We start from the raw sequence: 25,771 nt of genomic DNA on the forward strand, positions 1-25,771 counted from the left end.
CTAGGTAGTCTCATCAGTATATGGGCCTTTTTAGACTTTAAAAATACAGACATTAATTATTTTTAATGTGGTTGTGATTGGTGTTCATGAGATGCATACATTTTCCTGATAATTCTGCTCATTCCCCTGTTGCTGAATGACTGTCAATGTAACAGAGGAAATCCTGCTTCAGAAAGCAGAGCTACAGAACTGGAACAAGAGCTAAGACAGGTATTTTGATAAAGGCATAGACAGAAAACTTATGGAAAACATTTTCATTTCAAACAAGAATACACGTGCACAAACTGAACTAATGTTAGCTGACATCATTAATGAGCTTTTTTTCGTTTTGTCTAGGAAACTTGGATCCCTCTGAGTTCCCAGAAAATACATTAATCACCCTTCTTTGCTGACAAATTTAGTATTGTAATATAGCTGGTATTTTCTCATTAGGAGCCCAGTCTTCTTCTATAATAATTTATACCGAGTGAATTAAAAATGTGATATCAATCAGCAACAATATGCTGTGCAGTAGATGACTGTTTGTGCCCTCTTGGATGACTTGGCTTGGCAGGACTTCTGTACTATACATAGTGCACTTCAGTGTATGCCATGTCTCCAGGCATCTTTGCAGGCAAAAGAAATAGCTGTTTAAAGTCTTAAGCCTTAAGCTGAAAGTAAACTGTAAAAGGCATTACAGTAGAAAGATGAACAGTAATTATTTCGGCAGGTCTTAAATTACATTCTGACAAATCTTATTAGTAAAGTAATTCTGCATATAAATATTAGCTGTAATTCATTCCCCATGTTATCGGCTGCCTTTTTTGATATCTCCAGAGAAAAATTACATCAGGTGTGTTCAAGTGTGCATTAGTCTTGTAAGAGTGACAGTTTCATGAACTTTCAAAGTCTGTCTAGTCAGTTTTTGTTAGGACAGCAAGTGATTTCAGGTGTAAGGTGTCACGGGTGAAATCAATTACAACTGTCATAGCTACAGGCTTGGGTGTTAAGCTTTTAAATCAGGCTTCAGAAAATAAATCAGTTCCGTGCATGTAGTCCCACCTACCAAAGTCTTCATCACAGGGAACCCTCCTAGCGAGGCATGAATTTTGTTTGCTCTTTCCATGAGTTATGTGAACACCAGTGCACGGCATAAAGCCAAAATTCAAAGATAACACAGTAGGTCAGTCTTCAACCACTCTGATGCTGCTATAGCACATGTTGTGTTATATTTCTTGGGAAAAAAGTGTTACAGTAAATCCTCCACTGTCTTGCTGTTTTTCTGTTCTAACAGCTCATATTCAGCCCTCTAGTGATGGATAGACCTTACAACTTACCAGAAAACTGAAGAGCTCTAGGCTGTACATGTTTGTTCAATAGCTTACTCAGTCACATGAGACCTATCTGGTAATATATGGAAATTTGTCTTTTGCATATGTTGTAGGAGCCCATTTACCAAGTACAGGAAAGTTTTAGCCCTCTTTGTGAAGGTATATGTGTGTGTTTCTCTTCCTTTGGATCTGCTGTCCTGAAGCATCCCTTGCCTCCTCCTGAGGCAGCCCCGCACGTGTTAGTCCGTGCCCTGGGCTCGGGTTTCCTGCCTCCCTCACCTCGGCGCAGCCTCCGACCCTGCTCCTGGCTTGACTTTTACATTTGAGCCACCCCTTGACTTTCCAGTTTACTGACAATGCTTCTTAGCCAGGCCGTGGGCTTGTTGCAAGAGCTGGCTTTTCTCGAGGTCAGTTGCTGTGTGTGTTAACTTCAACACAGGTCCAAACCCAGTTCAGGCTTGGCACAAATGATTTGGCTTATGTGTCCACGCTTGAACCTCCCCATGTATGTTTGCTGACTGACTGGCAAATATATTATGCTCCTGACTGGCTGAGAATTACCTAACTTCTGTTTTCCCCAGCTCTTGTCATCTTCGGTGCTTTCAGCCAGTACTTCTCTCATCCACTGTTTTGTCTCTTCCTTTACCCTGTATATGCCTTGAAAAAGTAGGTCTGTCCTTATGCTAACGTTTTGGTAGTGCACAGGTCAAAGGATCTGTAGCTTCCTGAGGGCCATTGGTCCCCCTGTGGTGCCAATGCAAATCAACAGTTTATTCCCATCGCCCCAGCCATTTAGACAAGGCATTTATTGTTAGAGCAATATTTGTCTGGCAGTTTGAACACAGAAGAATGTGTTGAGGGTTGTACAGAGGCACCTCTTGCAAAGTCATTGTCCGTTTCCTGGTAGAGTTGAGAGTACAGTGCCCACTCTTCCCTTGTCCTCTAATGGCAAATTCCTCTCCAGTTCTCACCCTGCATGAACTGCCTGATGGACCACAGGTGGGCTTTGATGGAGCATGACCTGAGAGTTGAGTTTTGCTGATCCCTAGTCGCTGATGTGTTCGTCAAGAAGATTATAAACGTACTTGAGGCATGGCATATGGCTCTTCTTGGAGTATTTAATCAAATAAATTTCGAAGATTTATAGAGAATCAGTGTCTGAATCTATCAGGAAAGAGTTTTATTGGCAGAAAAGGATCTCAGCAGTGCAAAATTGGTGGCATGGGAAAACTAAATATGAGAAAGTGAAAAGTAACATCGTATGTCTAGGGTTAGTGCACCAACCCAGCTTTTTAACCTTTAATATTTTCTTACTGAATCGTAATCTGTATGATTATCTTTCTTTGATAACCTTTCAGATTGTTTATTTCCTGCTGCAGCCATTCACTGGAGCATATCCTCTGGAAACTGCAGCTGCAGTGTTGCTGCCTTTAAGCTGTCATTGCAGGCTTACAGGAACAGACCCCCCCACCCCCCAACCCCAGGATGTACTCGACTTGGAGATAAACGTGGTCCAAGCAGACAGCCAACTGGTCTGAGGACCATAATGATGGAGTAGGACTGAGTAAAGATGTCCAGCGTAACCTTAATAGATATGTGACTGTGTGAGTTTCATTTAAATTATTAAATAGTGATGTGGAATGAAGAATGAAAATACATCATTCATATTAATCAGCTGAGTTACTCTTGCTGACAGTATAAAGGTCATGGAGAGTGAGAAGGATCACAGAAATGAAAAATGTAGATGGCAAATAACAATCCGTTACAAAATAATCCATATGAGGAAGAGTATTTTGATTGTGAAGGATACACTTGGAAGCCAACAATACGGAGAAAGCCACAGTTTAATCGTAGCAGAGCGTAAATCGTATCAGGGTATCCATATTTTGTGCAGACTTACCATTCCATGTCTGGTCAGAGCACAGGATGGCCAGGGCGTTTCTCTGGCTTATTTACTCGTCTGCAGGCATTTTGCAATATTTGACTCAGTCATGGGATCACAGAATTATGTAGGCTGGAGGTCTGGAGGTGACCTGGTCCAACACAGCCCACCCATCCCACCCCAGCCCCAAAGCAGGGCCAACTTAGATCAGATTGCTCATGACCTTGTTCCTTGAGTTTTGAGTATCTCCAAGTCTGTTCCAGTGTTTGACCACCCTCATAGTGCAAAAGGTCTTCCTAATATCTAACTGGAATTTCCAGTGTCCCAGCTTGTGTGTGTTGCCTCTTGTCCTATCACTGTGCACCTCCAGGAAGAATCTTCAGCTTGTCTTCTCCACATCCTCTGATGCAGACAGCAGTTGTGGACATCAGTAAGATCTCCCCTTAGCCGCCTTTTCTCCAAACTGAACAAAGCCAGCTCCTTCAGTTTCACATCATACATCACGCTCCAGCCCCCCCGACCCTCTTTTGGCCCTGTCCAGGGCTTGCTGCAGTTTGTCACTATCTTTCCTGTACTGGGGAAGCCCAAAACTGGACATGGTACTCCAGATGAAGTCGCACAAGTACCAAACAGAGGGGAAATAATCATGTCCCTCAAGCTGTTGGCTACACTCGCGTGATAGAGCCCAGTACGGGCATACTGCTGACTGATGTTCCACTTGCTGTCCAACGGGACCCTAAGTCCTTGCAAAGCTGCTTTCCACCCAGTTGTCCCCCAGCCTGTGCTGTTCCATGGAGTCGCTCCATCCCAGGTGCAGGACTTTGCGTCTGCCTCTGTTGAACTTCATGAGCTTTCTGTCAGCTCATTTCTACAGTCAGATGCCCTCTGAAGAGCAGCCCTGCTCTCCAGTGTGCCAGCTGCTCCCTTTTATGTAGCACTAGCAGTGGACTGGCTGGCCGTGTAATGCACCTCGTCGTCCAGGTGGTTATTAAAGGTATCAAAACAGTATCGTCAGCTCCAATATCCACCCCTCAGGAATGCTATTAGTAAATGGCTGCCAGCTGGACTTCGTACTACTGCCTATCAGTGGTTTGCAAGTCAGCAGGAGAAAAGCAAGCAGAGGCTATAATCTGAGCACATTTGGCCCACAGTCGAATTTTGTGTTGATCTGAGTGTTTTGGAGAGCTAACAGTGAAGTCTCTCCAGTTTTACTTGTTTGCCTTCTATGTGAAATCAGCAGAAGTCTCTTTCCCTCCCCCCAAATTACTATTATTAACCACCATTTAGAAAGCCAGTAGCAAAATGTTAGGGAATGTACCCAGCATAGATGAGGAAGAAACAGCAATCATATGGAAGCTCCAACCTACTTTATACGCAACAGCTCGCCTTCTGAGCAAGAGACAGGAGCACATCATGCTGCTGATTTCCAAGAGCTGCTAATTCACCATCTAGCTCTCAATTAGCTTCCAACTGTGATTTTTAAAGTCTGTAACTGGTTATGGCCTAGCTATCCAGTCACAGCTCTTCGGATACAACTCACTGGAAAACCTTCTCAAGGGGCTTTGCACCAGACTGGCATTGCACAGTAGATGTCAGCTGAGAGGTTTCTGATGAAGGATGCTTTGTTAGGGGAGTTCCTACCACATGAGAATTAAACTAGGATTAACACATGTTTTCTCAATGTTTTCTCAGAGCTTACACTGCTTGAGTTTTATAAACTAAACTAGCATTGCTCAAGGTGCTGCAGTGGGCTCCGAAGTGCCAGTTTGGACTGCATGTCCTAGACATACCCATACCTACAGTAGCAATGGGCACCTCAGCAGTGCCATTTTGCTGTCTACACAGACCTGGAAGATTTTCTGATGATACTACTCCCCACTCAACAGCAACACAGACAGTGCATTCATCAGAGCATGTTTTGACTTCTTTTTTCCTGAGAACTGGTGTTTTGAATGTGGTTACTGTGAAACACTGAATATGTTTCAATATGCAAAAAAGAAGCAATCAATGGGACTGTTAGCATCTGCTGTTTTTTCTTTCCACCAAGCTGCTCACCACATGGAATAGTGGTGAGCACAGAGATCTTACTCAGAGTGGCAGTACATCCTAAGGCACTTTGATGAGTGACGGTTAGCTGAGCCTGGTCCCCGTTACCTGGACCTGAAAGCTGCAGGAGAAGATTGGGACAGGCCATGCTAGACAGGTTTATGTTGGATGCAGAATATCAGCAAACTGATTTGGCTGCTGATTTTTAGGCCAGCTTGCTGCAGCCCAAGGCCACAGGCCAGAAACGATGCCTGAAGGGAACAGCTGAGAAGTGACCTGGTGAGTTCTCCAGGAGTGAAAAAGTCTGAGGGTTTGGGATGACACGGTAAAGAATTTTGTGTGCAGACCAGTCCCGGACAGAGAAGAGACAGCTCCCATGCAGAGACACCACTGAGTTCTAATGACAGGTCAAGTGGTGGAATCCAGAGACTGAAGGCACATGCAGCTGCCTACTCCAGTTAACTGCTGAACTCACCACGGTGTCCAATGGTTGCTGAAAAAGCAGTGAGCACCTCACAGCACCTGCCCCTCAGGGTGACAGATTTCAGCTGCCTGGACAGTCACTGGAGAGAAGTGTGTCTGTGAATGAAAACAGGGTGCTCATAGGAGTCTGCGTAATATGGCCGTAAGTGCAAATGCAGGATAGAATTAGAGATTTGTGCTTTCTGCATTACTGCATTAGTACTGCGTTAGTACTTTTCTTTTCACCAACCAAGAAAGGGAAGCAGTCCCCACAAAAGAGCGTACCAAAGTGGTTGTATTGAGTGCATCCTAGTAAAGCTGCATGAAGACTAGTTTCTGCCAGTGCAGCCAGGCATCTAATGAAACATCATGTATCAGGTAGTGTTTTATTACACAAGATATTTATACAGAGAAATAGAGAGGTGCCTTTCTGTCAGAATGGCAGCCCTATTTACCGTCAGTTGCCACTATCAGCAGGAAGATCAGTTCCTGCCAAACTGAGGCAACGGTGGTGGCACTTTGATGTCTTGACCTCTTTCCAGTTTCTTCTCGCAGTCAACTAGATAATTGACCCCATCAATGACAAGCTGGACTAGCTCCACCTACAACAAGAAGAATATAGTAGTAATAGAAGCTTTAGATAATGCTGTTAATAGAGGAAGGGAAAATTGGCTTGTACTGCAACAACAGCAGGTAAAGCTGTAAGTAAGGAGGGTCATGGCATAGAGATCACACACACGCTGTGGCACAGGGAGTATGGGTCATGCTGGTCCAGTGGAAACCCATAGTAATTCCCTTCTCCTGTTGGCCCTGAGTTTGGACCGCCAGCAACAGAAATTTCCAAATAGGCCCCTAAAGTTATTTCCACCAAATTCTGCTCCTACTCATATTCCTATAGGAACAAAGCAAGCAAACAAAAGTCTTGTTTGCTTATAGTTTATATAAAATGTTTAGGCATGAGTTGAGAGACCTATTTCAAATGTGACCACCATGAGGGTGCAGGATCCTCCCCAGATGTTTGCTGAGAAGTGGTGCCTGGCACAGCCAGGGGTGCCTGTGCGTTGTGTTCCCCACACTCAACATACGAGGATGAAGAAACGAAAACAGCAGTGCTGTGAGTGCTCAGCATCACCAGGGAGTTCGCAATGAAGCAGCAAATGCCCTTGCTCTGTCTTCCCAGCTCCCAAGCCCGTACCACCCCTGTGTGTCGTGGCTTGCAGGAGCGTTTATGTGAGCACAGAGTCAGATGGAAACTAACTGGGGCAGCGGTGCAAGGAGAGGAACGCAGAGCCTCGTTGCCCTGATTCACACTGGCCCTGAATGCTGCTGGAGGCACGGGGTAGGAGTCCTTCACATGGCTGGGACTGGGAGGATGGCAGGACTACCTGTTTGGCCACAGCCATCTAGACTGTCTGAGAAGGCTCGTCAGACCAGTCTTGCAGTTCTTCACAGGCATAGCTCAGGACCGTATGTTCACCTGCAGATGACCATGAACCCTGCTGCAATGATTCGTCAGCTGTGGGGAAAGATGTCCTACTCATTCTGTGAAGCGTGCTGGCTTTGCCAAGGCAGTTTTGCCAAGCCCAGGACCCACATCTCTGAGGCAGAGGCACTCATCCTAAACTCGTGCTGGCTCTACATCATCCATCACTCCTTTGTTTTCAGCTCTTGATTTACACTGGCAGGGGTGGGATTAGCTCCAGGCTCAGAGCAGCACCAAAATTTGCAATTCTATATGGCAGGGGGTAGTGATGTCTTTGTAACCTTTTACAAAATTGCTGAAGAATGCAAGGTGCCTTGTCCCCAGCAGACTTTCTCCACAGGGCAGTGACATGCAAGGACCACAAGCCCTGTGGTATTGTTAGCCAGCAAGCTATAGCACTGATTTTTCTTAATCTTCATGAAATGGTTCATTAGCAACCTTTAATGATAGGCTTGTTAAAACCAAATGCGAAGACTAAATCCCGCTGTCTCTTTATTGTGACAGTTGCTGATTTTCAAGGGATTTGTTTTTACTATAAAGCATTTCAGTGGCTTAGCAGTCTATTTTATTGTCTTTTACAGACCAGCTGTGTTGGGAAGTCAGAGGTCTGAATTTGCAGCCTCCAGGAGAAAAGAAATTTCATATTAAGTTTGCATTGACCAGTAACTGAAACATAGCAAAAACACAAACAATTTTATCTTGCACCTTTGGGAACATAATTCAGTTCTGCAAACACATTTACCACATAATGGAATTTATTTTATTAGGTACTGAAAAAAATATGTCTTATAATAAAACATTTCTATGCCCTTGAGTTTGTCTTGTCTTATTTAGATTTCAAAATCTTCAAGGTAGGGATTGTATCTTATCTATTGGCTTAATCCTTTGAATCTTTGCTGTACGAGGCATCACAGACTTCCTGGGAAGTACTGATATAAGCAAAAACTTGTAGGCTTAGGCCATCTGTCAGCAGAACTCATATTAATTAATCATGCCGTGTAATCCTTTTGTATTACTAGTGTTATTTTAGTATAAAGCACACATGATGATGTTTCAGGTATTAATAGATGTCTTTGTCACATGCTGTTTTTGCAAATAATACAGCCTGATAGTTTTTCACGCTTATTTATTTCAGTCTAGATCCAAAGGAACATAGCTGCCTACATCAAACTCCAAAATTTAAAATTTCCAAACCCCTGTCCAAATGCCCCTTGGCTGTGAGGACATGCAAGGGCATGTCCGAATAAGAAAGCACAGACGACCTGACTTGGCTCTGTCCCAGTGGCAGAAAACCCAAGGTGAGCGAGGAAGGGAAGCCAGCTGGCTGGCTGTGGACCAGTTTGAATCTAGTTGTAACCCGGGTGCATTATCCCAGGGTTATATTCGTGTTATGAAAACCTACCAAGAATCAGGCTGAGCTCAGGTGCTGGGCTGCAACACCAGAGCCAAGCTGCATCCGTATCTAAGCTGCCAAAGCCTCAGTGCTGTGCTGTTCTGGGTAAACACGCCTTGACAGCATGCTTTTCTTTGCAATGGAGTTTTAACTTGCAGCAAAGCCCCCCCAGCTAATTAAAATTTTGCTGCTGGGCAAGCAGGCAGCCCTTCAAATCCTGACATGTACAAGCAGGTCGGCATCTGAGCCCAAATCGCGTATTGCATTGCTAGTGGAGAAGAAGGGTCCTCAGGAGACATCAGTCCCACCAGGGCCTGCCTGGTTGACCGTAGCTGAGAGGTTACGGCACGCCCCTGGGGGGTGAAAGACATGTTTGACGGAAGGTTTGAACCTCTGTTTCCTATCTACTAGCAGAGTGCTCAAATCACTGGACTTACTGGGTGTTGCAAGGTAAATTTTTGTCTTGGTTGGTCTTGACATGGCCAAGGGTGAACACAGCCCTGGTCTCAGCGAGGAAAGGGAAGCTGTAGTGGTGCCACAGGACCTGGAGCCTGTGACCTGGAGTAAGGGTTTGGCTCAGGCAGAGCTAGTGGGAGGAGGCTGCAGCTCTTTGACATGGCTGTTTCTCCGCCACCCTCCAGTAGGTTTGCTCTTAGGAGCTGTTCTGCTTTATAGAATACTTAAATATGAAACCAGAATGAGGTCTGGAACTCGAGTCTCCCAGGAGAGCAGCAGCACCACCAGGCTGTAGGGTCATTTCCACTCTCTGGCACAACAAATACTCATTCAAACTGAAATAGCTTCAAAACAAATGTCTGAGATGAACCCATCTCATCATAGCCTACAGCCCAAAGGGAGGGCTCAGAGCTGACAATTAAATCTTTGCCCTGATTTAAACCTAGCTGTCCCGTGTCCTCCACTCAGTGCCACACAGGACATGTGAAGGTGGGACCAACAGCTCCTCCTCAATTATTTTGGAATGAAAGGACTGGCCTTGTCCTGCTGTCTAGCTGTGGAGAAAGTGCATGACTGAATACTAAAAGGAACACAACACCTTAAACCAGTCTTGCTTTCAGTGCCTGATTCCCTGGGTGGGTTAGGACTCGATCCCTGCTTCTTTCCCCAACATTTTGCAGCAAGTGCAGCAGGTACTGCCCAGTGTGTGGTAGCTAGCTCGGTGCCCACTCTACAACTTACAAACATGTCTCGTGTCCAGCACTGCAGAGACTGCTGGACACCGATCTCACAGCTGGGCACTCCAGCAGGCAGGCAGGTCTAAGAGTTTGTGCTGTGATGTTGAGAAACATCGTCCTGAGGGATGTCTTATACCAAAGCCAAACCTTTCCAGCATCTGCGTGCTCTCAACGGAGATCCTCAGCACGTGGTGCAAGCAAGTCACATTTGTGGAACTTGCTCAGGGTTGGTTTTTTTCGTTGCCATAACAGGAATATTTGTCAAGCAGTTCGTGCACGTTAATAATTTTTCTTTGACTAAGCATTTCCATTGGACCAGATTCATCAGGGGTAAAAACTGCCATGGCTCCACTGAGGTCAGTGGAGCGAACCCAACCAGAGGGAAACTGACTCATATCAGTACAGATCTGAGGTAAAAAGCAAGGAAAAAAAAAAAGGAACGGGTTACCTCTGAGCGACCCATGCGATCCAGGTTGGAGATATCATACACATCTGCTACAGCTGCCGTGTCCACTCCACCAGTGCCACGCTTTTGCAGACGCAGGTTCTCCAGGATTTTTGGAAACTTGGGATCCTATCAGAAGAAATGCTTTTGAGCTTATTGCCTTTTACCCTGCGTATTGTGCCGAATCATTGCAATGCTATTATCTGTGACTTAATAGCATCTCCAGAAAGACAGGCAGAGATGGATAGTTTTCTCAGTCCTTGGATTATAGCCTGTCTTGGTGGCTGTCTGCTGAGTAGATTAATTTCCATAACAAATACAATAATTTGCAGAATAAAAGTGTGCTCAATTAGTCATGCATTATCCCTGGGACCTTGTTACACATCATGCTAACGTGCTGTCACTGTAAGCTGTCATTTTTCATTTGTTCCTTTATAAATCAGAAGAGCTGACTTATGTCACTGGCCTTTTAAATGACTTACGTACCTTGCTAAGCCTGGGCAGCTTAACATGGACTCCAGCGCGTAAACCCGTTCCCAGGTTGGAAGGACAGGTCAGAACATATCCGAGACGCTCATTCCACATGAACTCCCAGCCCCGTTCTTTAATTAATCTTTCCACCTATGATGGCAAAAAAAAAAAAGAGAAAGCAAAAAGAAAAGGGCAGCATACAAATGTCTTATTTTAAGATGTCTGCTTGTAGCTGAGATTCTTTTCACTATGTATCTGTGTTGATGATGAACTTCACTAACACCAGTGGAGTTGCATAAATTTACACCCGAGTACAGTCTTGTTTGGATCTGATGCAAATGTTTGCACTCATCATGTTCCAAGATCCCCAGTGCATATGACAAGGATTTCTTCATAGTTTTCTCACGACCACTAGCTTGCAGACTCTTTGTCAGTTTATCACAAAGCTCCCTGTCGTGGTGGTTTGGTATAGCATTAGCCCATGAAGCCATATCTTCACATAAGAATTACGGCTTTTGCCATGCGTTTCTAACCTTGATATTTTTGCAGCAAGGTTGCAACACACAAGCCCAAAGGACTCAAATGCTACGAAGCAAACAAAAGGAGCTGAAGCTGAGCTTTGTGTAATTTTCAAGGTAATGCCATGACTCTCAGGGGAGGACACTTGACTTATAAATGCCTAGTATTAACAGGCACACTTCCATTATAAGGAGACAACATAGCTTGTATATAATGCTTTTCATTAGTAGATCTCTGACCAGATTAGAAAGGAGAGTGAAATAATTATCCACAGAAAAATCACAAGGGTCTATTGACCTTTGAATAGGCTGGTACTCTGTTCACTCATCTACACTTCCTGGACTTACTTCTGTGACCCAGATACAATTTCAATTCAGTTCTCTTCTCCTCCAGAGGAGAATCAGATACATAAACCAGCTCACGCTCACAAGACCTCTGCAAATATAGGTGAATACTTCTGTTCTGCAGAAGGATACAGAATAAAGGACTCTCCTAAGATCATTTCTATATTGTGTGAGGACACCAGAATTGATGGCGGGAAACTAGGTGTGATTTCCTGCCTCAGACACCTGCTCTGGTCGCAGTTCCCAAAGCTGTCTGACCACTGCCCACGGCCAGGTCCATAGATCCACTTCTGTTGAACGAGAGCTAAGCGCAGTAGGAGAGGCAAAGCTGGGAACAGCATCCGCAAGCCATGTCAGCTGGGCCACCGCCCTGCACACTGGTCAGTCTCATGGGTGTACCTTGGAAACCTAACAGGTCCTAATTAACCACCCCGATGCCAAAGAAGCATCCATTAGGTGCTTTTTGTTTTTCTGTGTTCCCAAACACACTACATACTCAAACTTCCCTATGAATACTCTGAACTTGCCTCCCCCTGCTTCTTGGAGACCACTTCCATAATCAGAGGTTGTAGTTCCCTGCTGTTCCTTCTTGGCCTTGCTTTTTTTTGGCTGGGGGCTGGGAAGTGATATGGCAGAGGTGCACAGCTGTATCAGCTCTACAGTTGCTGGGGGGTATCTGAGACAGGGGTGTCTCTAGAAAGCCAGAGAGGCTGTTTTACCAAGGTGAGAGGAATGAAACAAGCCATCCAAGGCTGGCCCAATATGTATTTCCATACCCAGGAAGAAAAGCAGCGTGATGGAGACAAATGCTGTTCTTTCACAGTTGAGATGAAGTGAGCATGCCAAAGATCCCAGTGGGGAGAAATAATTGTTTTATGCAGCCTGAATATTCTTACAGTCATGGAGACAATTTCAAGCCAGTTTCACTCTTACATAGTTTAACCTCTAGGGTTTCATGTATTATGGCAATCCAACCAGGAATGATATGGACGAGAGTAATGGAGAATAGCGTTTGGCCACGTCACCTGTCCCACTGCACCTTGTTATATTGCCTGTGGGACACAGTAAAATCCTCTTTCTCTTAAAGAGTTAAAGCAACTTTTTCTATGCCAGAGCAGTACACAGGGCTGCACTGGGCCAGAGCCAACTTGCAGTATACCTGGATTATCTAGACAAAACTGTTTTAACCCACATGCTGTCTTATGAAGGCTTTCTTTATCTCTGTGAATAGCTAGACCAGAATAAAATCCCAGAGCCCTGGCTATCAGTTCTTAGTATTTTAATCACAAAACCCCATATCTCCCCAAAAGTGGCAGTGAGCCAAGGAGTCCTAAGTCCTGAGTCCTGTGCACAACCTCAGCAGCATCCACTCCGCTCCCACCATCAGGGATGAGAACCAGGAGACTGGGCCAAATAAATTCTTCATTCAAGCAAATCAAGCAATCCAAATAAAATGCTTCATTTATGAATTCCCACAGCCCACAGGCACAAAGTGGCAAAAAAGGGGTATTTCTTTAGCCAGCCTGTGCTTAAGATTTTAATGGAAAAACTACAAAGACATTTTATTTATTTTTCCCTACAACTCAGCTAGCAATTTGCCCGTATTTCCTTCTTTAACTGCATTAGTGTGGGTTGCTATGTGGACTGGTGTTACTTCATTTTGTTTCTCCTGGAGATGTCAGTTCAGTATGAACCACAGTAAGCAGTGCTGACAACAGCCCAACAATAAACAAAAAGGAATAATAAACTCATTGAGATACTACCTCTTTTAAACCACGGCAAAATCTTTCAAACACCCGTTTCATGTTGCCACCCTTCTCCATGGAGATCACCCTGGTGTGGTCCTCTTCATTAACCCAGATGAGAAATGTCTTGTCATTGTTATGCCTGGTTGAGAGGGGAAAAAAAGAGTATCTTTAAAAAGACAAGCCCTGAAAAATAATTCTCAATATCCTTAGTTTTATCACAGTCTTTCAGGGCTGTGGAGACGTTAAGCGTGGCAAAATAACATTGTTCTGCAGAGTTAGGGATTTGAGCTGCTTTCACAGTTGGATCCCCCAAGCCAGTGGCATTACATGGGTTTCTCGGGCACAGCGAGAAGAGCAGTTTTTCTGATCACATCATGCTACCATGGTGCTGAGTGAGGAAAAACATATTGTCCTCTAGCACAAGCACCGCTGGGAGGTGCAGCAAAGGGAGAAGCCAAGCTCTGCATCCTCTGTCACTGGGGACAGTTTTTATTGTTCTTAGAAAACTGTGCAGCTAGGAAGAAACCCTAACGTTTACATGCTGCTGGGGGCCAAGCAATATGTCCTTACTTAATTGTGTTCTCCCCTAAATCAAATCCCAGTGCCCTCTGTAGCGCTTGGTAGCACTGGATTGCCACATCAGTCAAGTTACGTGTCCGAGGACAGCAGCTGCATGTTGCTTCCGGACAGTGCATTAGCGATGCTGGCTTGTCAGTCAAGATAAAAATGCCTGAAGATATCCACTCTTGCTTCAAACAGATCAGTTGTGGCTAGGTTTATTAAGTTCTGGGTCAAACCTGAGGTCACTTTTCCTGGCTTTTTCTCCTCTTCCTCTATCTTCTCCTACAGCCTTTCTACAGCACATAGAAGGTGATTGATGGGATCAGACTCATTCATACAAACAGTGGAATATTACCAGGTTTTAAACACATGAAATTTGGAAGTTCAGGTTCACCGAGAGCCTGACTTTCGGTTGGTCTTTCACTGCACATAGGTTTTTTTGCACGTGGAGTTTGCCCATGCAACACTGAGCAGGTGTAAACATCCTGTGCCCTGACGTTATGGTCACCCGAGGTCCAGTTACCTCGTCTTCAGTCACATACAAACGTTCAGGGGAGGGTTCTCCGAATAGTCTGAGGTTGGCCTGACTCAGCTCCCCCTTTAATTAACTAACTCTCCCCATTGCTTTAAGGAACACAGAGGGAGGCCATGCTGAGCACATTTAAACTGTGCCATTGCCACCGCTGACGTCGGTGGGAATAGTCCTGCAGCCCATAACAAGGACAGGATCGCAATCATTATAAGCAAAATAATTTCCAGAATGTGTACTCTTTTTGACAACAATTTCTTGCAAGAGAAAGGCAGGTTTTCCAAATGTGGCTTACTGAAATACTTTCCAATTGTACTAATTTTTTTCCACTCTGCCTGATATTTCCCATGTAAAAAAAGCCAAAACCCAGGTCTCTTTTATGCAGGAGATCCCTAGATAGTAACTATATTGTTGGTACTTCTCTTGTTTGTTTGTAGAGACAATGAATGGGATGCCTCAGGTTTATCCTCTTCCTCTTCCTCAGATTTAGATGGGGACCAGGGAACTAATCTGAAGCTTATTGAAATAAAAAAGTCCTCACAGATTTCCAGCAGGTCATCAGGTTTCATGGGTGATCAGGTTTCACAGCGCCTGCTCCCCGACAGAAATCAGGTTTAGCTCATCGCAGTAATACTGGCTATGCTTCTGAACATGAGCCAGTATTGTTAGACACTGCTCGGAGAATAGTTGGGGTTTTTTTCCACATAAAGTCCCATCCTCTCTGAAAGTCCTGAACCTGCCTAGGGCAAGGAGATAGGCTAGGTGATGCCTCAGAATCCTTTTTAGCCTAATTTTTCAGAATTAAAGCATCTGGTAATGCCTAGAAGTATACCAGGATGGATGCAGATGCTATGCACTGCACAGCTGCCCCCATCCTCTGCTAGCAGGTGTGTGCACTGATCTCAGAGGTATTATCCCTTTCTCTCTGCACAAAATATCATATATGAGCACAAAATATCATATATGAGCACAAAATACATCAAGTGTGTTGTGAAAGTAGAAACAGACCTAGAGCAAATAGGAAATTCAACTTCTGTATCTCCTTTTTGTCCGGTTCATTTGGAAAGAAAGGGTTACTTTCAGCTCCAGGATTTAAAATAACACTCTGTCTCTTGACAGTGAGGAGGGGGACAGGAATTTGCAATGCCGTGTCCTGCAGCTGTATGGCTGGTGGTTCCTAGCTGGTAGCATGGCTACAATCTGATGTTAGAGCTGCTTTTGTAACCTCAGCTCTGCCGACTGCATGGTGACTCACGGGCTCTTTCCCAAATAAAATTTGTATCTAGAAATAGAAAAAATGGAGATAAAAACCCAAAGAAGGAGCCATGCCTATGATGCTGTGTTGTGTGGATGATATTAGTGATGGCTTCTTGAGTATAAAGGTCTTACCTACTCTGTTGTTCATTACTGGGTTTTGTTTGTTTGTTTTTAAATTAAGCAAGAAAACTTTTTTTTTAAAAGCACAGTGAACATGCTGTGAGTATAGGGACAGAGTGGCTGCAAGGTTAGGACAAGCAAAGAGATTTGTAACACAATCTTTAAAACACGACACAAGCTTTTGCATGTCACACAACATACCAGATTCCTCTGGCATCTGGCCAGTCACGTGCCATCCCAGCACACGTTAGCAAAGGGGACACTGGCTTGTCAAAGAGAAAATGATCCTGCACACCGAAATGGGGGCAAAGGGAGAGAGAGAGAGAGAGAGAAAACAAAACAAAATTCAAGTTTATTCAAGGAAGCAGTATAACACTGTCTAATACATTTTATGTGAAGGCAATCAATGTACAAGTAAATCACATAGTGCAGCTTGTGAACCTGGTTCCTTCTTCTGAAAACTAAAAGCACTTTACCCAGGTGATTTTCTTGAGTCTTGCAGATTCTCACTGACATTGGTAATATGTCCATGTTTTGCCAAAAACATTTTTCAAATGTAGGGAGGAATGGGAGGTGGGGACCTAATACCACATACACACCCCAAAGGGTATGCTGGAGGGACCTGACTGCTAGCAGCAGAGATGTTTTCTGCATACAGATATATTTCAGGGTAGGAGAAGGCAATGAGTTCTTAAAGACTGAAAAAAAATACCAAATGCTAGTTCTGAAAAGATATTTCTCCAGCACAGAGATTTAGCAATTTATTCTGAGCATGAAGTCAAGGTAGGAATTAAATCAGTGCTAAGCTTGACCTTCTGGTACTTGCTGTGTCACCAACTTGCCACACTCCAGATCATTTAGATTTTTTTTTAACTGAGCTGTTCTTTTCCCAAAGCAAATAAGTATTTGATTCTCATGTGTGTGCTGAAAAATTATTAGTTCTTAGTTCCTCAGACATTGCCATATCAAATGTTGTGTGTGGGTTTGGGGGTGTGTGTGTTGGTTGTTCTTTTTTTTTTAAATCTACGGTTTAATTAAGGATAGGGAGGCAAGCTGTCTAGAATAAGTATGACATGGTAGACAAGTTGATATGCTTTACTTCTTTTTCCCCTTAGTGGAGAATTTTAGGTTTTCATCTTTGAATACCCTGTGCTGGAAGTGATGCAGCCAGAACCCCAACCATGCAGAAAGAAAAAGTATAGAGTTCTCTTTGCTCATCACAGGGACACAACATTTCCTCCCTCAGGCTGCTCCACTCAACACCTTTGCTTGAAAGAAAAACTCCCCCTTTTGCAAGAAAACAGCTGAGCACTATTAGTTTCCCTTATGTGCATATGACCCAAATCTGCAAAGTACCAAATGCCTTCTGTGCTGAATGCCATTCAGCTAGCACTGATTTGATCTTACTGAGATCAAATGGTGCTTATGAAAGGCTGGCGGAAAGCCTGATACCATAGAGGTTCAAGGTCCTGAAGTACTGGAGGAGGTAAGCAATGGTATGAGTTAAAGATGGAATCTGAGGTTACAACATTCAATGCCTTGATTTCTATAAATTTGCATTACCGTAAAAACAAACAAAACAAGGTAAAATGCTGAATCAGTGAAGCCTATTCCACTTCCCAAAGGACTTAGCCTTAAACCATGAAGGAATTATATTCTCCACACTCCTATTTCGACCTCTGCTTTCTGAGGACCTCTCTCCTGCTGAAAAAGGCAATGAAATAAAACCTACAACAGGTCATCAACATCTTGTCAATAAACATATTACCAAGGACATTCAATTAAAAAAGTTACTGACCTTACATAAATTCTTAACTCCTGGTTAATCCAGATTGTGACACCTAGTTCCAGGGTTATAAATAGTTATGTTACTTCATCAGCTCCCTTTTGGTTGATGTTATGGATTAATGTGCCATGAATATAGCTAACAGGGTACAGCCATTCCTTTGGATATTTAAAATGCACATTCAAGGTTTGTTTGACATGTCACATGCTGTGACAAAATCCATGATGAAAATCCTTGTGTTTCCATCTGTGTGACAATGAAAACTCTCGTTATGGGCCTGATCCTTCAAGTCCTTAAACAGAGTTACAGGACTGGGAAGAGGTTACCTGGGTGCAGTTGGCTACAGTCGTTTTGGGGAAATTAGAATTAGTGTAGTTTTGACATAAAGAAATTACAGCCAAAGCCCCCCACCCCGACAGTCTAGAATACAGATAATACATAATGCTTATATCAATGTAATATTTTTAGTTAGAATGGTTATTAATATAGAAAATATCAATCTTTGCTCAAGGAAAAGACCAAGAAAAGTCCTGAATTTACTTTGTTGTTTGTCCAAAGATGTGGCAGCAGCCATGTATATTTGATTTGACACAGATCTTGCTATATATAACTCCACGTTTCGGACCTGCATGGTTATGTACTTAGCCAAAATATAGACCCTGGATGATTTGCCATTACAATAAAAATATTGACAGGCCATTAACTACTGGGTTAATGCTGTGATTATCCTCCTTAACTACACAGGAAGGCATGTACCCCAAAGAAAGGCGAAGATTAAGATAAACGAGAGTAAATGAAGGTGGGGTCAGCACTTGAGCTATACTTACATCAATAAGCTGCTGCTGATCCTTCTCAGACATACTGGTCAAGCTGTAGTACTTTCCAGAGAGGTCTCCTTTCAGCCCAGCGAGCGCGGTGACCACAACGTTCTCCACCTCTCTCCGCTCTGCCCTGGTACAGGCAGGAGGGAGGCTGAGGCCCCGGATGCTGCGGCCAGTCCGCACCCGTGATGAGAGGACGTAGCGCTCATCAAATTGACCATGGGTGATCTGAAGGAAGAATGATTTATTAGTTCACACACATCCCCCAGTCTTGTAGTCCACCATTAAAAAAACCAAATCCCGTTGTACAAAAAGAGGGGCATCTTTCTGCCTAGGCATGATGACCTATCCGTGAGATCACAAATACTCAGGATACCAGGAGCCCCTCAGAGTTTCAGACATCAGGAGATTTTTTCAGGAACAATGTGTTTCTTTGACTGAATGAATGTGGCAGAGTAACCAGCTAGTCCTTCGTGGTCCCAAAATATGAAGGAATCTGTGTGGCTTTTGGAAACACAGATATGGGAAGAGGCAGGGGGCCACTTAAGGAAGGTCCTTCGAAAGAGGAAAGCCCAAAAAGATGCTAAACCACAGCGTAGTTGAACTATGAAGGAAATATTAAGCAGCAGGTAAGGTTTGATCATGTGTATGTAGGTGTATTGGAGTCAGCTCCTGCTTTCATTCCAGCCCTTAGACACATGGTTATCTATAAACTCATTAACAGACCCACAGTGTCAAGTGAGACTGTGGCCCAAACATTTAGTACAGCTGGGACTGATCGCCCTGCTAGGAACAAGGCAGGGATGCAGCTGTCTTGCTGATAGGGCCATGAGTGGCATCTCACTTTCCTTAACCCTAAAATTACTGTCTTTGGAGTTGGATCAGGAAAAAGAAAAGTGCTATTGCATGCAATATCATCACTGTAAGAAGCAGCCCTGAGCCTTTATTGTCTCATTATTTTATTTCAATCCTACCTTGGATGCATCCAGGTCTGTGTGATGCTTCATTGTCCGTGGATCATAGCCATTATGTCTCACTTTAATGACAGGGTCAAAAATCTCAGCAAACACCTATGGAGTCAAGAGAATCTGGAAAGAGTCTGCAGCATCATAGAAATGCTTCAATGCACCGGCTTCAGCCACAGGAGAAGTCCCCTGGCACAGGCTCCTGGGTGACAATCGTAAAGGGGGCTTTGCAAATGCAGACGGGTAAATATGAAAGGAGGGGGTGCTTTTGACCTAGACAGTGGTCTAGGTCGCTTGTCTTCACAACAGAAAGAAGGTGCAATTTCACCTTACTTAAGTTACAAGCTTACTCTAGTTACTACAGACAGGTACTGGATGTGGTGGCAACCAGATTAGGTTTCAGGACTTATTACCAACCAGAACACACACTCAGAGTCCCCCGGCAGTTTCCCTCTTGGTTTTAGGTCATGCAGGAATACCCTATGTCTTCACTGCCATGGATACTAGTCCTCGTTAGAGCCACTTGGCTCAGGTGTGTCAGCACCGATCACAACCACACCTTCATGCAGATGAGGAGCAGTGGCAGTGGCACATCTAAATGAGTAAACCGAACCACAGGAGCTGATAGTCCAGAATGCCAGATGTCCCAGTCCATCCTCAGCAGCCCAGTGTTTGGGATACTGTATAACAATAGTATTATTACTATTATTAATACTACCATTGTAGGTGGACTGAAGGAAGCAGACCACAGAGGTCAATAAAAATAAGGATTTTCTTCTCTTTCCCTCTTCTCCTTATTCCAGAGTTAAAGCTGTCCACCCTAATGCTGTCTGTCTTCAGTTTTCATCATGATCCAAAAGCTGTGGCTTAATGATGTCTGGCACTTCCCAGAAGACATTTTTGTTTCACTTCTGCCTCTGCTGTTCCACAATGTAATTTACACATTACCTTTATTTTGTGTGTCTCAGGGTTGCACAGTTTTGCCATAAACTAAGTTTAGCTGTAGGAAGGAGGGCAGCTGCTGGAGACGGGTAGCAGCTGTTCCCAAGCAGGTATATTTTATTAACTTCAGTTGCAGCAGAGAGGGCACCTGTAGTAACGTCTCATGTTCATGCATTTCCTAATGTGGAAGAGTAAGGAAAACACCATCTTTATGCACATGGCCTGCCCCTTATGTACTCTTGGGGATACAGTTTATCTTAGGAGCACATACCCTACTGGGAATCTGTCTTCATCTAACGAGCTCTTGTGAACGACACCACGAAAACTGAACCAAATACGACAGTATTGTGGAAACGTCTTACCTCATAGGATTCTTCATCACCTGCAACCATGCCCACAGTTTTAATGAAAGGGTGGCCAGGATTGTCAACCCCGGTTTGGATGCACTGGTCCAGGGTGTAGCCATTGGGAGTCATCTTGTCCCTTAGCCGAGAGTAAATGGCCGGGGTGAGGCACTCAGCCATGCAGTTGTTATGTTTGCGGAGATCAGGATAGTCTGCGCTGAAGAGAAGAAGAAACCCATGCAATTAATGTGGCACCTTTGAAGAGTAATCCTTGCTAGTTTATGAAGCTACTAAAGAGATCATGAGACACAGAGTACACAGCATGGTTTAAAAGTATAATTAGTTCTTGGTTTATATGTTGCATTGAATTTTAGGAATGAAGGAAGATTCAGGTCACTGAAAGTACCCCACATTGCACACCGGAGGGCCACCACACCAACAGGCAATTCCAGGTTTCTGCTACTGGGGGCCATCAGGAAAATGAATCCCGATGAGCTCTGAAAGTGTACTAAGAGACGCTCTTATTCAGAAATAAAAGAGCTCTAACATTGGTTTTTTCAAGTAGGAAGGGAATTTAGTTTAGCTGAAGAAGTTCTCTGTAATTCAGAGCCCAGGTGCTCTCACAGCTTCGTGGACATCAGTGGGACTGTCTGATCTATGTTAGCTGGGAAGCTCGTTCTTCTACAATATCTGGGTTTGCTTTAATGGCAGCATTATTTACAGAAAGCTGCATGGTGTACTAAGCCAGGGAAAATAAAAATGTTATGCTTTAGCAAGGCATTTTTGCAACCGAGTCAGACCACATCTGCCTTGTTCTGGTAATGATTTGCTTTATGCACAACTCCGTTATTTCTATAAGAATATATTTTAAGTATATTTTAACTATTTCACTACTTAAAAAAAAAAAAGGTCTGTCAGAGTCTGATCCATATTGTTTTTCACCAGTATGGCCAGCAAAGTCAACCTACACATAAGAAGGTCTGTAATTGGTTTCTAATCATCAGCCAGCCAGTTTGTAATAGAATTAGGAATATTTCAAGTACAGCAGTTATAGGGGAGATTTCTTTACTACTTGCATAATGAAAATATTTTCACATTTCCTAATGGTAGAGTCCGTACAATCAGCCAGTCCAATAGGTTGAGCTGCAAAGCGTTCGATAGCTGATGAGATAAAATAAGGACTAATATAGTGCTCTGCCTAAAATTTGAAACATTTCTTAGGCTTGTCATTGTTTGGCAATGTGGTTTTTTGAGTGTTGGTACTCTCTCACATCCCTGCTTTCTAGTTTTGAAGGCTGTTGTTGGTGCTACCTAAAACTGGGGTTATTAATGAAAGGTGCTCTTTTTCAGGCCACACAGCCCATGGAGAGACTCACAGATGGCGTGGCCACATGAGGACTCTGCAGCTTTGATAGGGATCTTCTTCCTCTAAAGAGTTAAACGTTGCTCCTCGCCCAGTTAACAGGGCACTGGGCTCAGCTGACTGCCTAACCCCAAGTCCTTACCTTGGAGGGAAGAGTTTCCGTTTTTCCTGAACAGCAGCCTTCACATTTTGCTGGTTGAGGAGGTACCCGGTGGTTAGCACCCCTGTGCCTGCGGCTGCAAAGAGTGCAGTGCTTGCACGGCCAGCCAGGAGACGACAGAAGGTACTAGCCATTCCTCTCGGAGGATACGATGTCTGGAAGAGAAGACAGCCCAATGTCAACCCGTAAGTCCTCATGCAGTGCAAATGACAAATAAACCCTCACTTTAAATGGTAGCCCTGTAAGAGAAGAAATTTATTTTTATTATTGATTTGCACTCATATAGTGTGTTCAGAAAAATAGTTAGTATTTACATGTATTTCTATACATGCATTTTTTCTATTTAATTCTACTGGGATTATGTCTGGAGCACAGAAGATCTCTAAGTCTAGCAGAGAAAATGGCATGTTCTGTGAAAGTCTGAAGAAGACAATGCACATTTGTTCTTCCAAGAATCAGAATTTGACTAGTATTGCCAGTGACTGTGAGTTCCTCAGGAAGATATAACTCCTGTTTAAATAAAGGACACAAATTCCAATTTGTGTCATTGACAGAAGCTTATTCTTAAAACTGGACTCTGGTGAATCAACTTTGGGGAATTCACATGGAAGATTTAGAAGAAAACATGACCTTTCCCCCAGGATATGCTGCTTCAGTTGTTTTTTCAAAGTTTTAAAAAATGTAATTGTTTATGCAATCTCTTCACCATTACTTCGGAGGTTAAACTAAACACCTCAAAGCATTTGGTTTTATTTTCAGTGAACAAAGTGTTCTAATTTCCAATGATTTGCATGTAGATCTGGGTTAGTTAGCCCCAAACCCTGTACTTCTTCGCCTTTTCCACTCCTGTCTAAAGACAAATGCAATCTTGCATCTATGTCTTCTGACTTGGTAAAAAGATCTTCTCATCTGCTTGCATGGTCTTCTGTTGCAAAGCAGTATCTTCTTTGTACTTCAGTCACATATGTGAGATGAGAAACACAGATGTGTTTCAAGTTTGAGAGTCATTTGTTTCGTGTCCTGTATCTTGTTTAAACAATTTTATACCTGAATTTTGTTATTCTGTCTCCTCCATGCCTTTGAAATGCAATATACATTTATCTAACTTTCCTTCCAGAGAAAGGTGCTGACTGAGTGACAGAAATTTCAATATTTTTTCAATGAAAGAATTTCCCTAAAACAGAAATGGGGAGAGACCACACAGGGAGGGCATTTTTTTATTTCCCATTAGGAATACATTGCGATTTCCTCAGCTATTCCGAGTCCTCAAGAATTAGTTGCACAGCACTAGAGTATAATGAAATACGTGCTGACACCAGGCTGGGACAGGAGGCAGATTGTCAGCCATAGCCTTATCTGATCTCTGCGAGTGGCTCCCCTCCATCTGTGAATTCGTTTAGGTGACAGTTGCGGGACAGGCTTTCATGACTGCAACAGGATTTCTCCCTCCCAAAATGCAGTGGGAGAATGTTTGACTGTAAATCAAAATCAAATATGAGGTTTGTGATGGAGGATTTTGTGCTGCTTTCTTTCCTGTGTCTTTAGCTGATGGTTCTCGTGCCTTTTCACAGGGTAGCATCCTCATCCTACACTCTGGAAATATTTGCTTATGACTAATCTGCACAGAACTATTATTGTTATACCTAAGTATCTGAGAAACAATACATGCATTTTCACAGCAGCTCTATGTATTTATAGTTCTGTTTCACAGATACCATCTTTACTGTAAGGAATTGGCTGGCAGTCAAAATCCTGTCCTGAAAACTGTGTCAAAATCCCCTTGCAGACATTATGATTTCAATGTACCCAGGCACTCATCAGTGTCTCCACCAGCCTGGATTTTTTAGGAGCTTCTAAATCCTGTGTCACTTTAAGGGACAAATCTGGTCCGTACATCTGATTAAATTAGAGGAATCATGTGCAGTATGTATTTAGAAAGAAGTGTGAGGCACAACAGTATAATTATAATGCTTCAGAAATAACCAAAGCAGTGCACCTATTGACTACAGTGTGTACCACAGCCTAACAGGTAAAGCTAAGAGCCTCAGACAGGTCATTGTATTTAGCCATGTCACATATCTGCTGGCAAGGCTGCACTGTGTTGTTTGCTGTTTTCACATAACCTCCGTTGCTTGTACTAATGCAATGTGACGGGAAAGTCCCATCCTTTGTAACAGCAGCTATTGATTGACTGGCTGCATATTTTTCTACCTTCAAGCCTTTTCCAATGATCAAGGATGCACAACGGATAGAAGCAATGTCCCAGCCAGAAAGTTAATGTCCGGATCAGCACGATGTTGTGGTCTGGAACTGGAAGGTAAGCACAGCATGCTCTTCACTAGGCACTTGGCATTAATTTGTTCTGGAGGAGCTGAGAAGTACACGGGAGCTCTGCGAGGGTGAAGGATGCTAGAAGCTGCTCTCTGTGATTTCTTTGGGAGACAAACCGTGCTTGGTGAAGCTGTTAAAAGCTAAAGGTTGCTTAGCTGCTGATTCAGTGCCTCTTGTATCCTTCACTTTGCCCTTGCAACAGCTATTGGGTAAGAGAGTGCCCGATCCTGAGAGCAGCTGAGCTGAGCAAACCCGCAGAATGTGGTGTGCAAGCAATCCCCTGGGTGGCTGCGGGTAGCTTGGCAATTCAATTCAGCCTAGAATTTCAGGCTGAACTACACTGTGTGCCTGAGGTATGGGGTTGTAACAGAAATCGAAGCCTGTGAACAGAAAGAGAGATAAACCACCTGGAAAAAGAAATGGATGAACCTGGGGGGAAAAGGAACCAGTTTGAAAAGGCGAAGAGACTTCCTTGGTAACTCAAACAGTGAAGGCTTTGTGCCATGGCTGATCTGGGAAATATAGGGATGTTGTACCTTACTTCTTCTGCTGAATCAGTATGAGTACCCCCTCCTCACTCATATTTATGCCTGTCTTTGACTGGATGTGCAATGCTGAGCTTTAATCCCTAAAGCAGACCCTCTCAGCATGGACAATTTCATTGTCCTCTTCTCCCTTGTTCAGGCAGCATCAGCAGTTTTCTCACCCTCTCAGGGTCTGATACATTAAATGGGTCTGTAGCTTTGGGACGGAATGATGGACTTTCGGACACCTGATCAAAGGCAGATTTTATGCTTATAAAACTGTTTTCCTTTTTGAGTTTTAATAATGTCCTGTAACACAAGTATTTGTCTTGTTGGCAATGTTATCTCCCATTGTGGCTGCATGCCTTGTCCCCCAGGACATTCTTGCATTGTTGGATCATAGAAAAGATTCCGCTTACCCTGCGGCAGGCTCTACTTTACCTGACAGATGCTTCTCTAATAGCTCTTAAAAGCCTCCAACACTGGAGATGCCACAGCCTGCGTAGGTTAACTACCTAAAAAAAAAAAAATAAAATAAAATAAAATCAGAGTAAGACAGGCTTTTTTTTCTTTTTTAAAAAACTAATGTCTAATTACACATCTCTTCTTACAATTGAAGCCCAGCACTCCTCATTCTAACATTTTCTTCCCCAAACTTTGCAGTTCTGTAAGCAGAAGTTCAGTTTCTGTCTTTACCGGTAAGTGCCTCAGCTTTTTAAACCCAGTCACTCCTGCAGAAAAGGTGACTCTGCTGAGAAGGTGACCTGACAAG

General features: G+C 43.6%; 1 protein-coding gene across 1 annotated transcript; it reads right to left on the reverse strand.

The window, feature by feature from the left end:
* Positions 1-6,056: 6,056 nt before the first annotated feature.
* Positions 6,057-25,503, reverse strand: CKMT2 (creatine kinase, mitochondrial 2). Its single transcript, XM_050912628.1, has 10 exons — positions 25,441-25,503; positions 22,127-22,299; positions 20,640-20,838; positions 19,345-19,440; positions 18,377-18,598; positions 15,965-16,050; positions 13,312-13,435; positions 10,701-10,835; positions 10,218-10,343; positions 6,057-6,302 (listed from the first exon to the last, which is right to left on the reverse strand). The coding sequence occupies exons 2-10, from the start codon at positions 22,276-22,278 to the stop codon at positions 6,183-6,185; spliced, it is 1,260 nt and encodes a 419-aa protein (XP_050768585.1). The 5' UTR covers positions 22,279-22,299; positions 25,441-25,503; the 3' UTR covers positions 6,057-6,182.
* Between the last annotated feature and the right edge of the window lie 268 nt (positions 25,504-25,771).

The sequence above is a fragment of the Gymnogyps californianus genome, chromosome Z (assembly GCF_018139145.2).
Source record: "Gymnogyps californianus isolate 813 chromosome Z, ASM1813914v2, whole genome shotgun sequence".
Taxonomy (NCBI): Eukaryota; Metazoa; Chordata; class Aves; order Accipitriformes; family Cathartidae; genus Gymnogyps; species Gymnogyps californianus.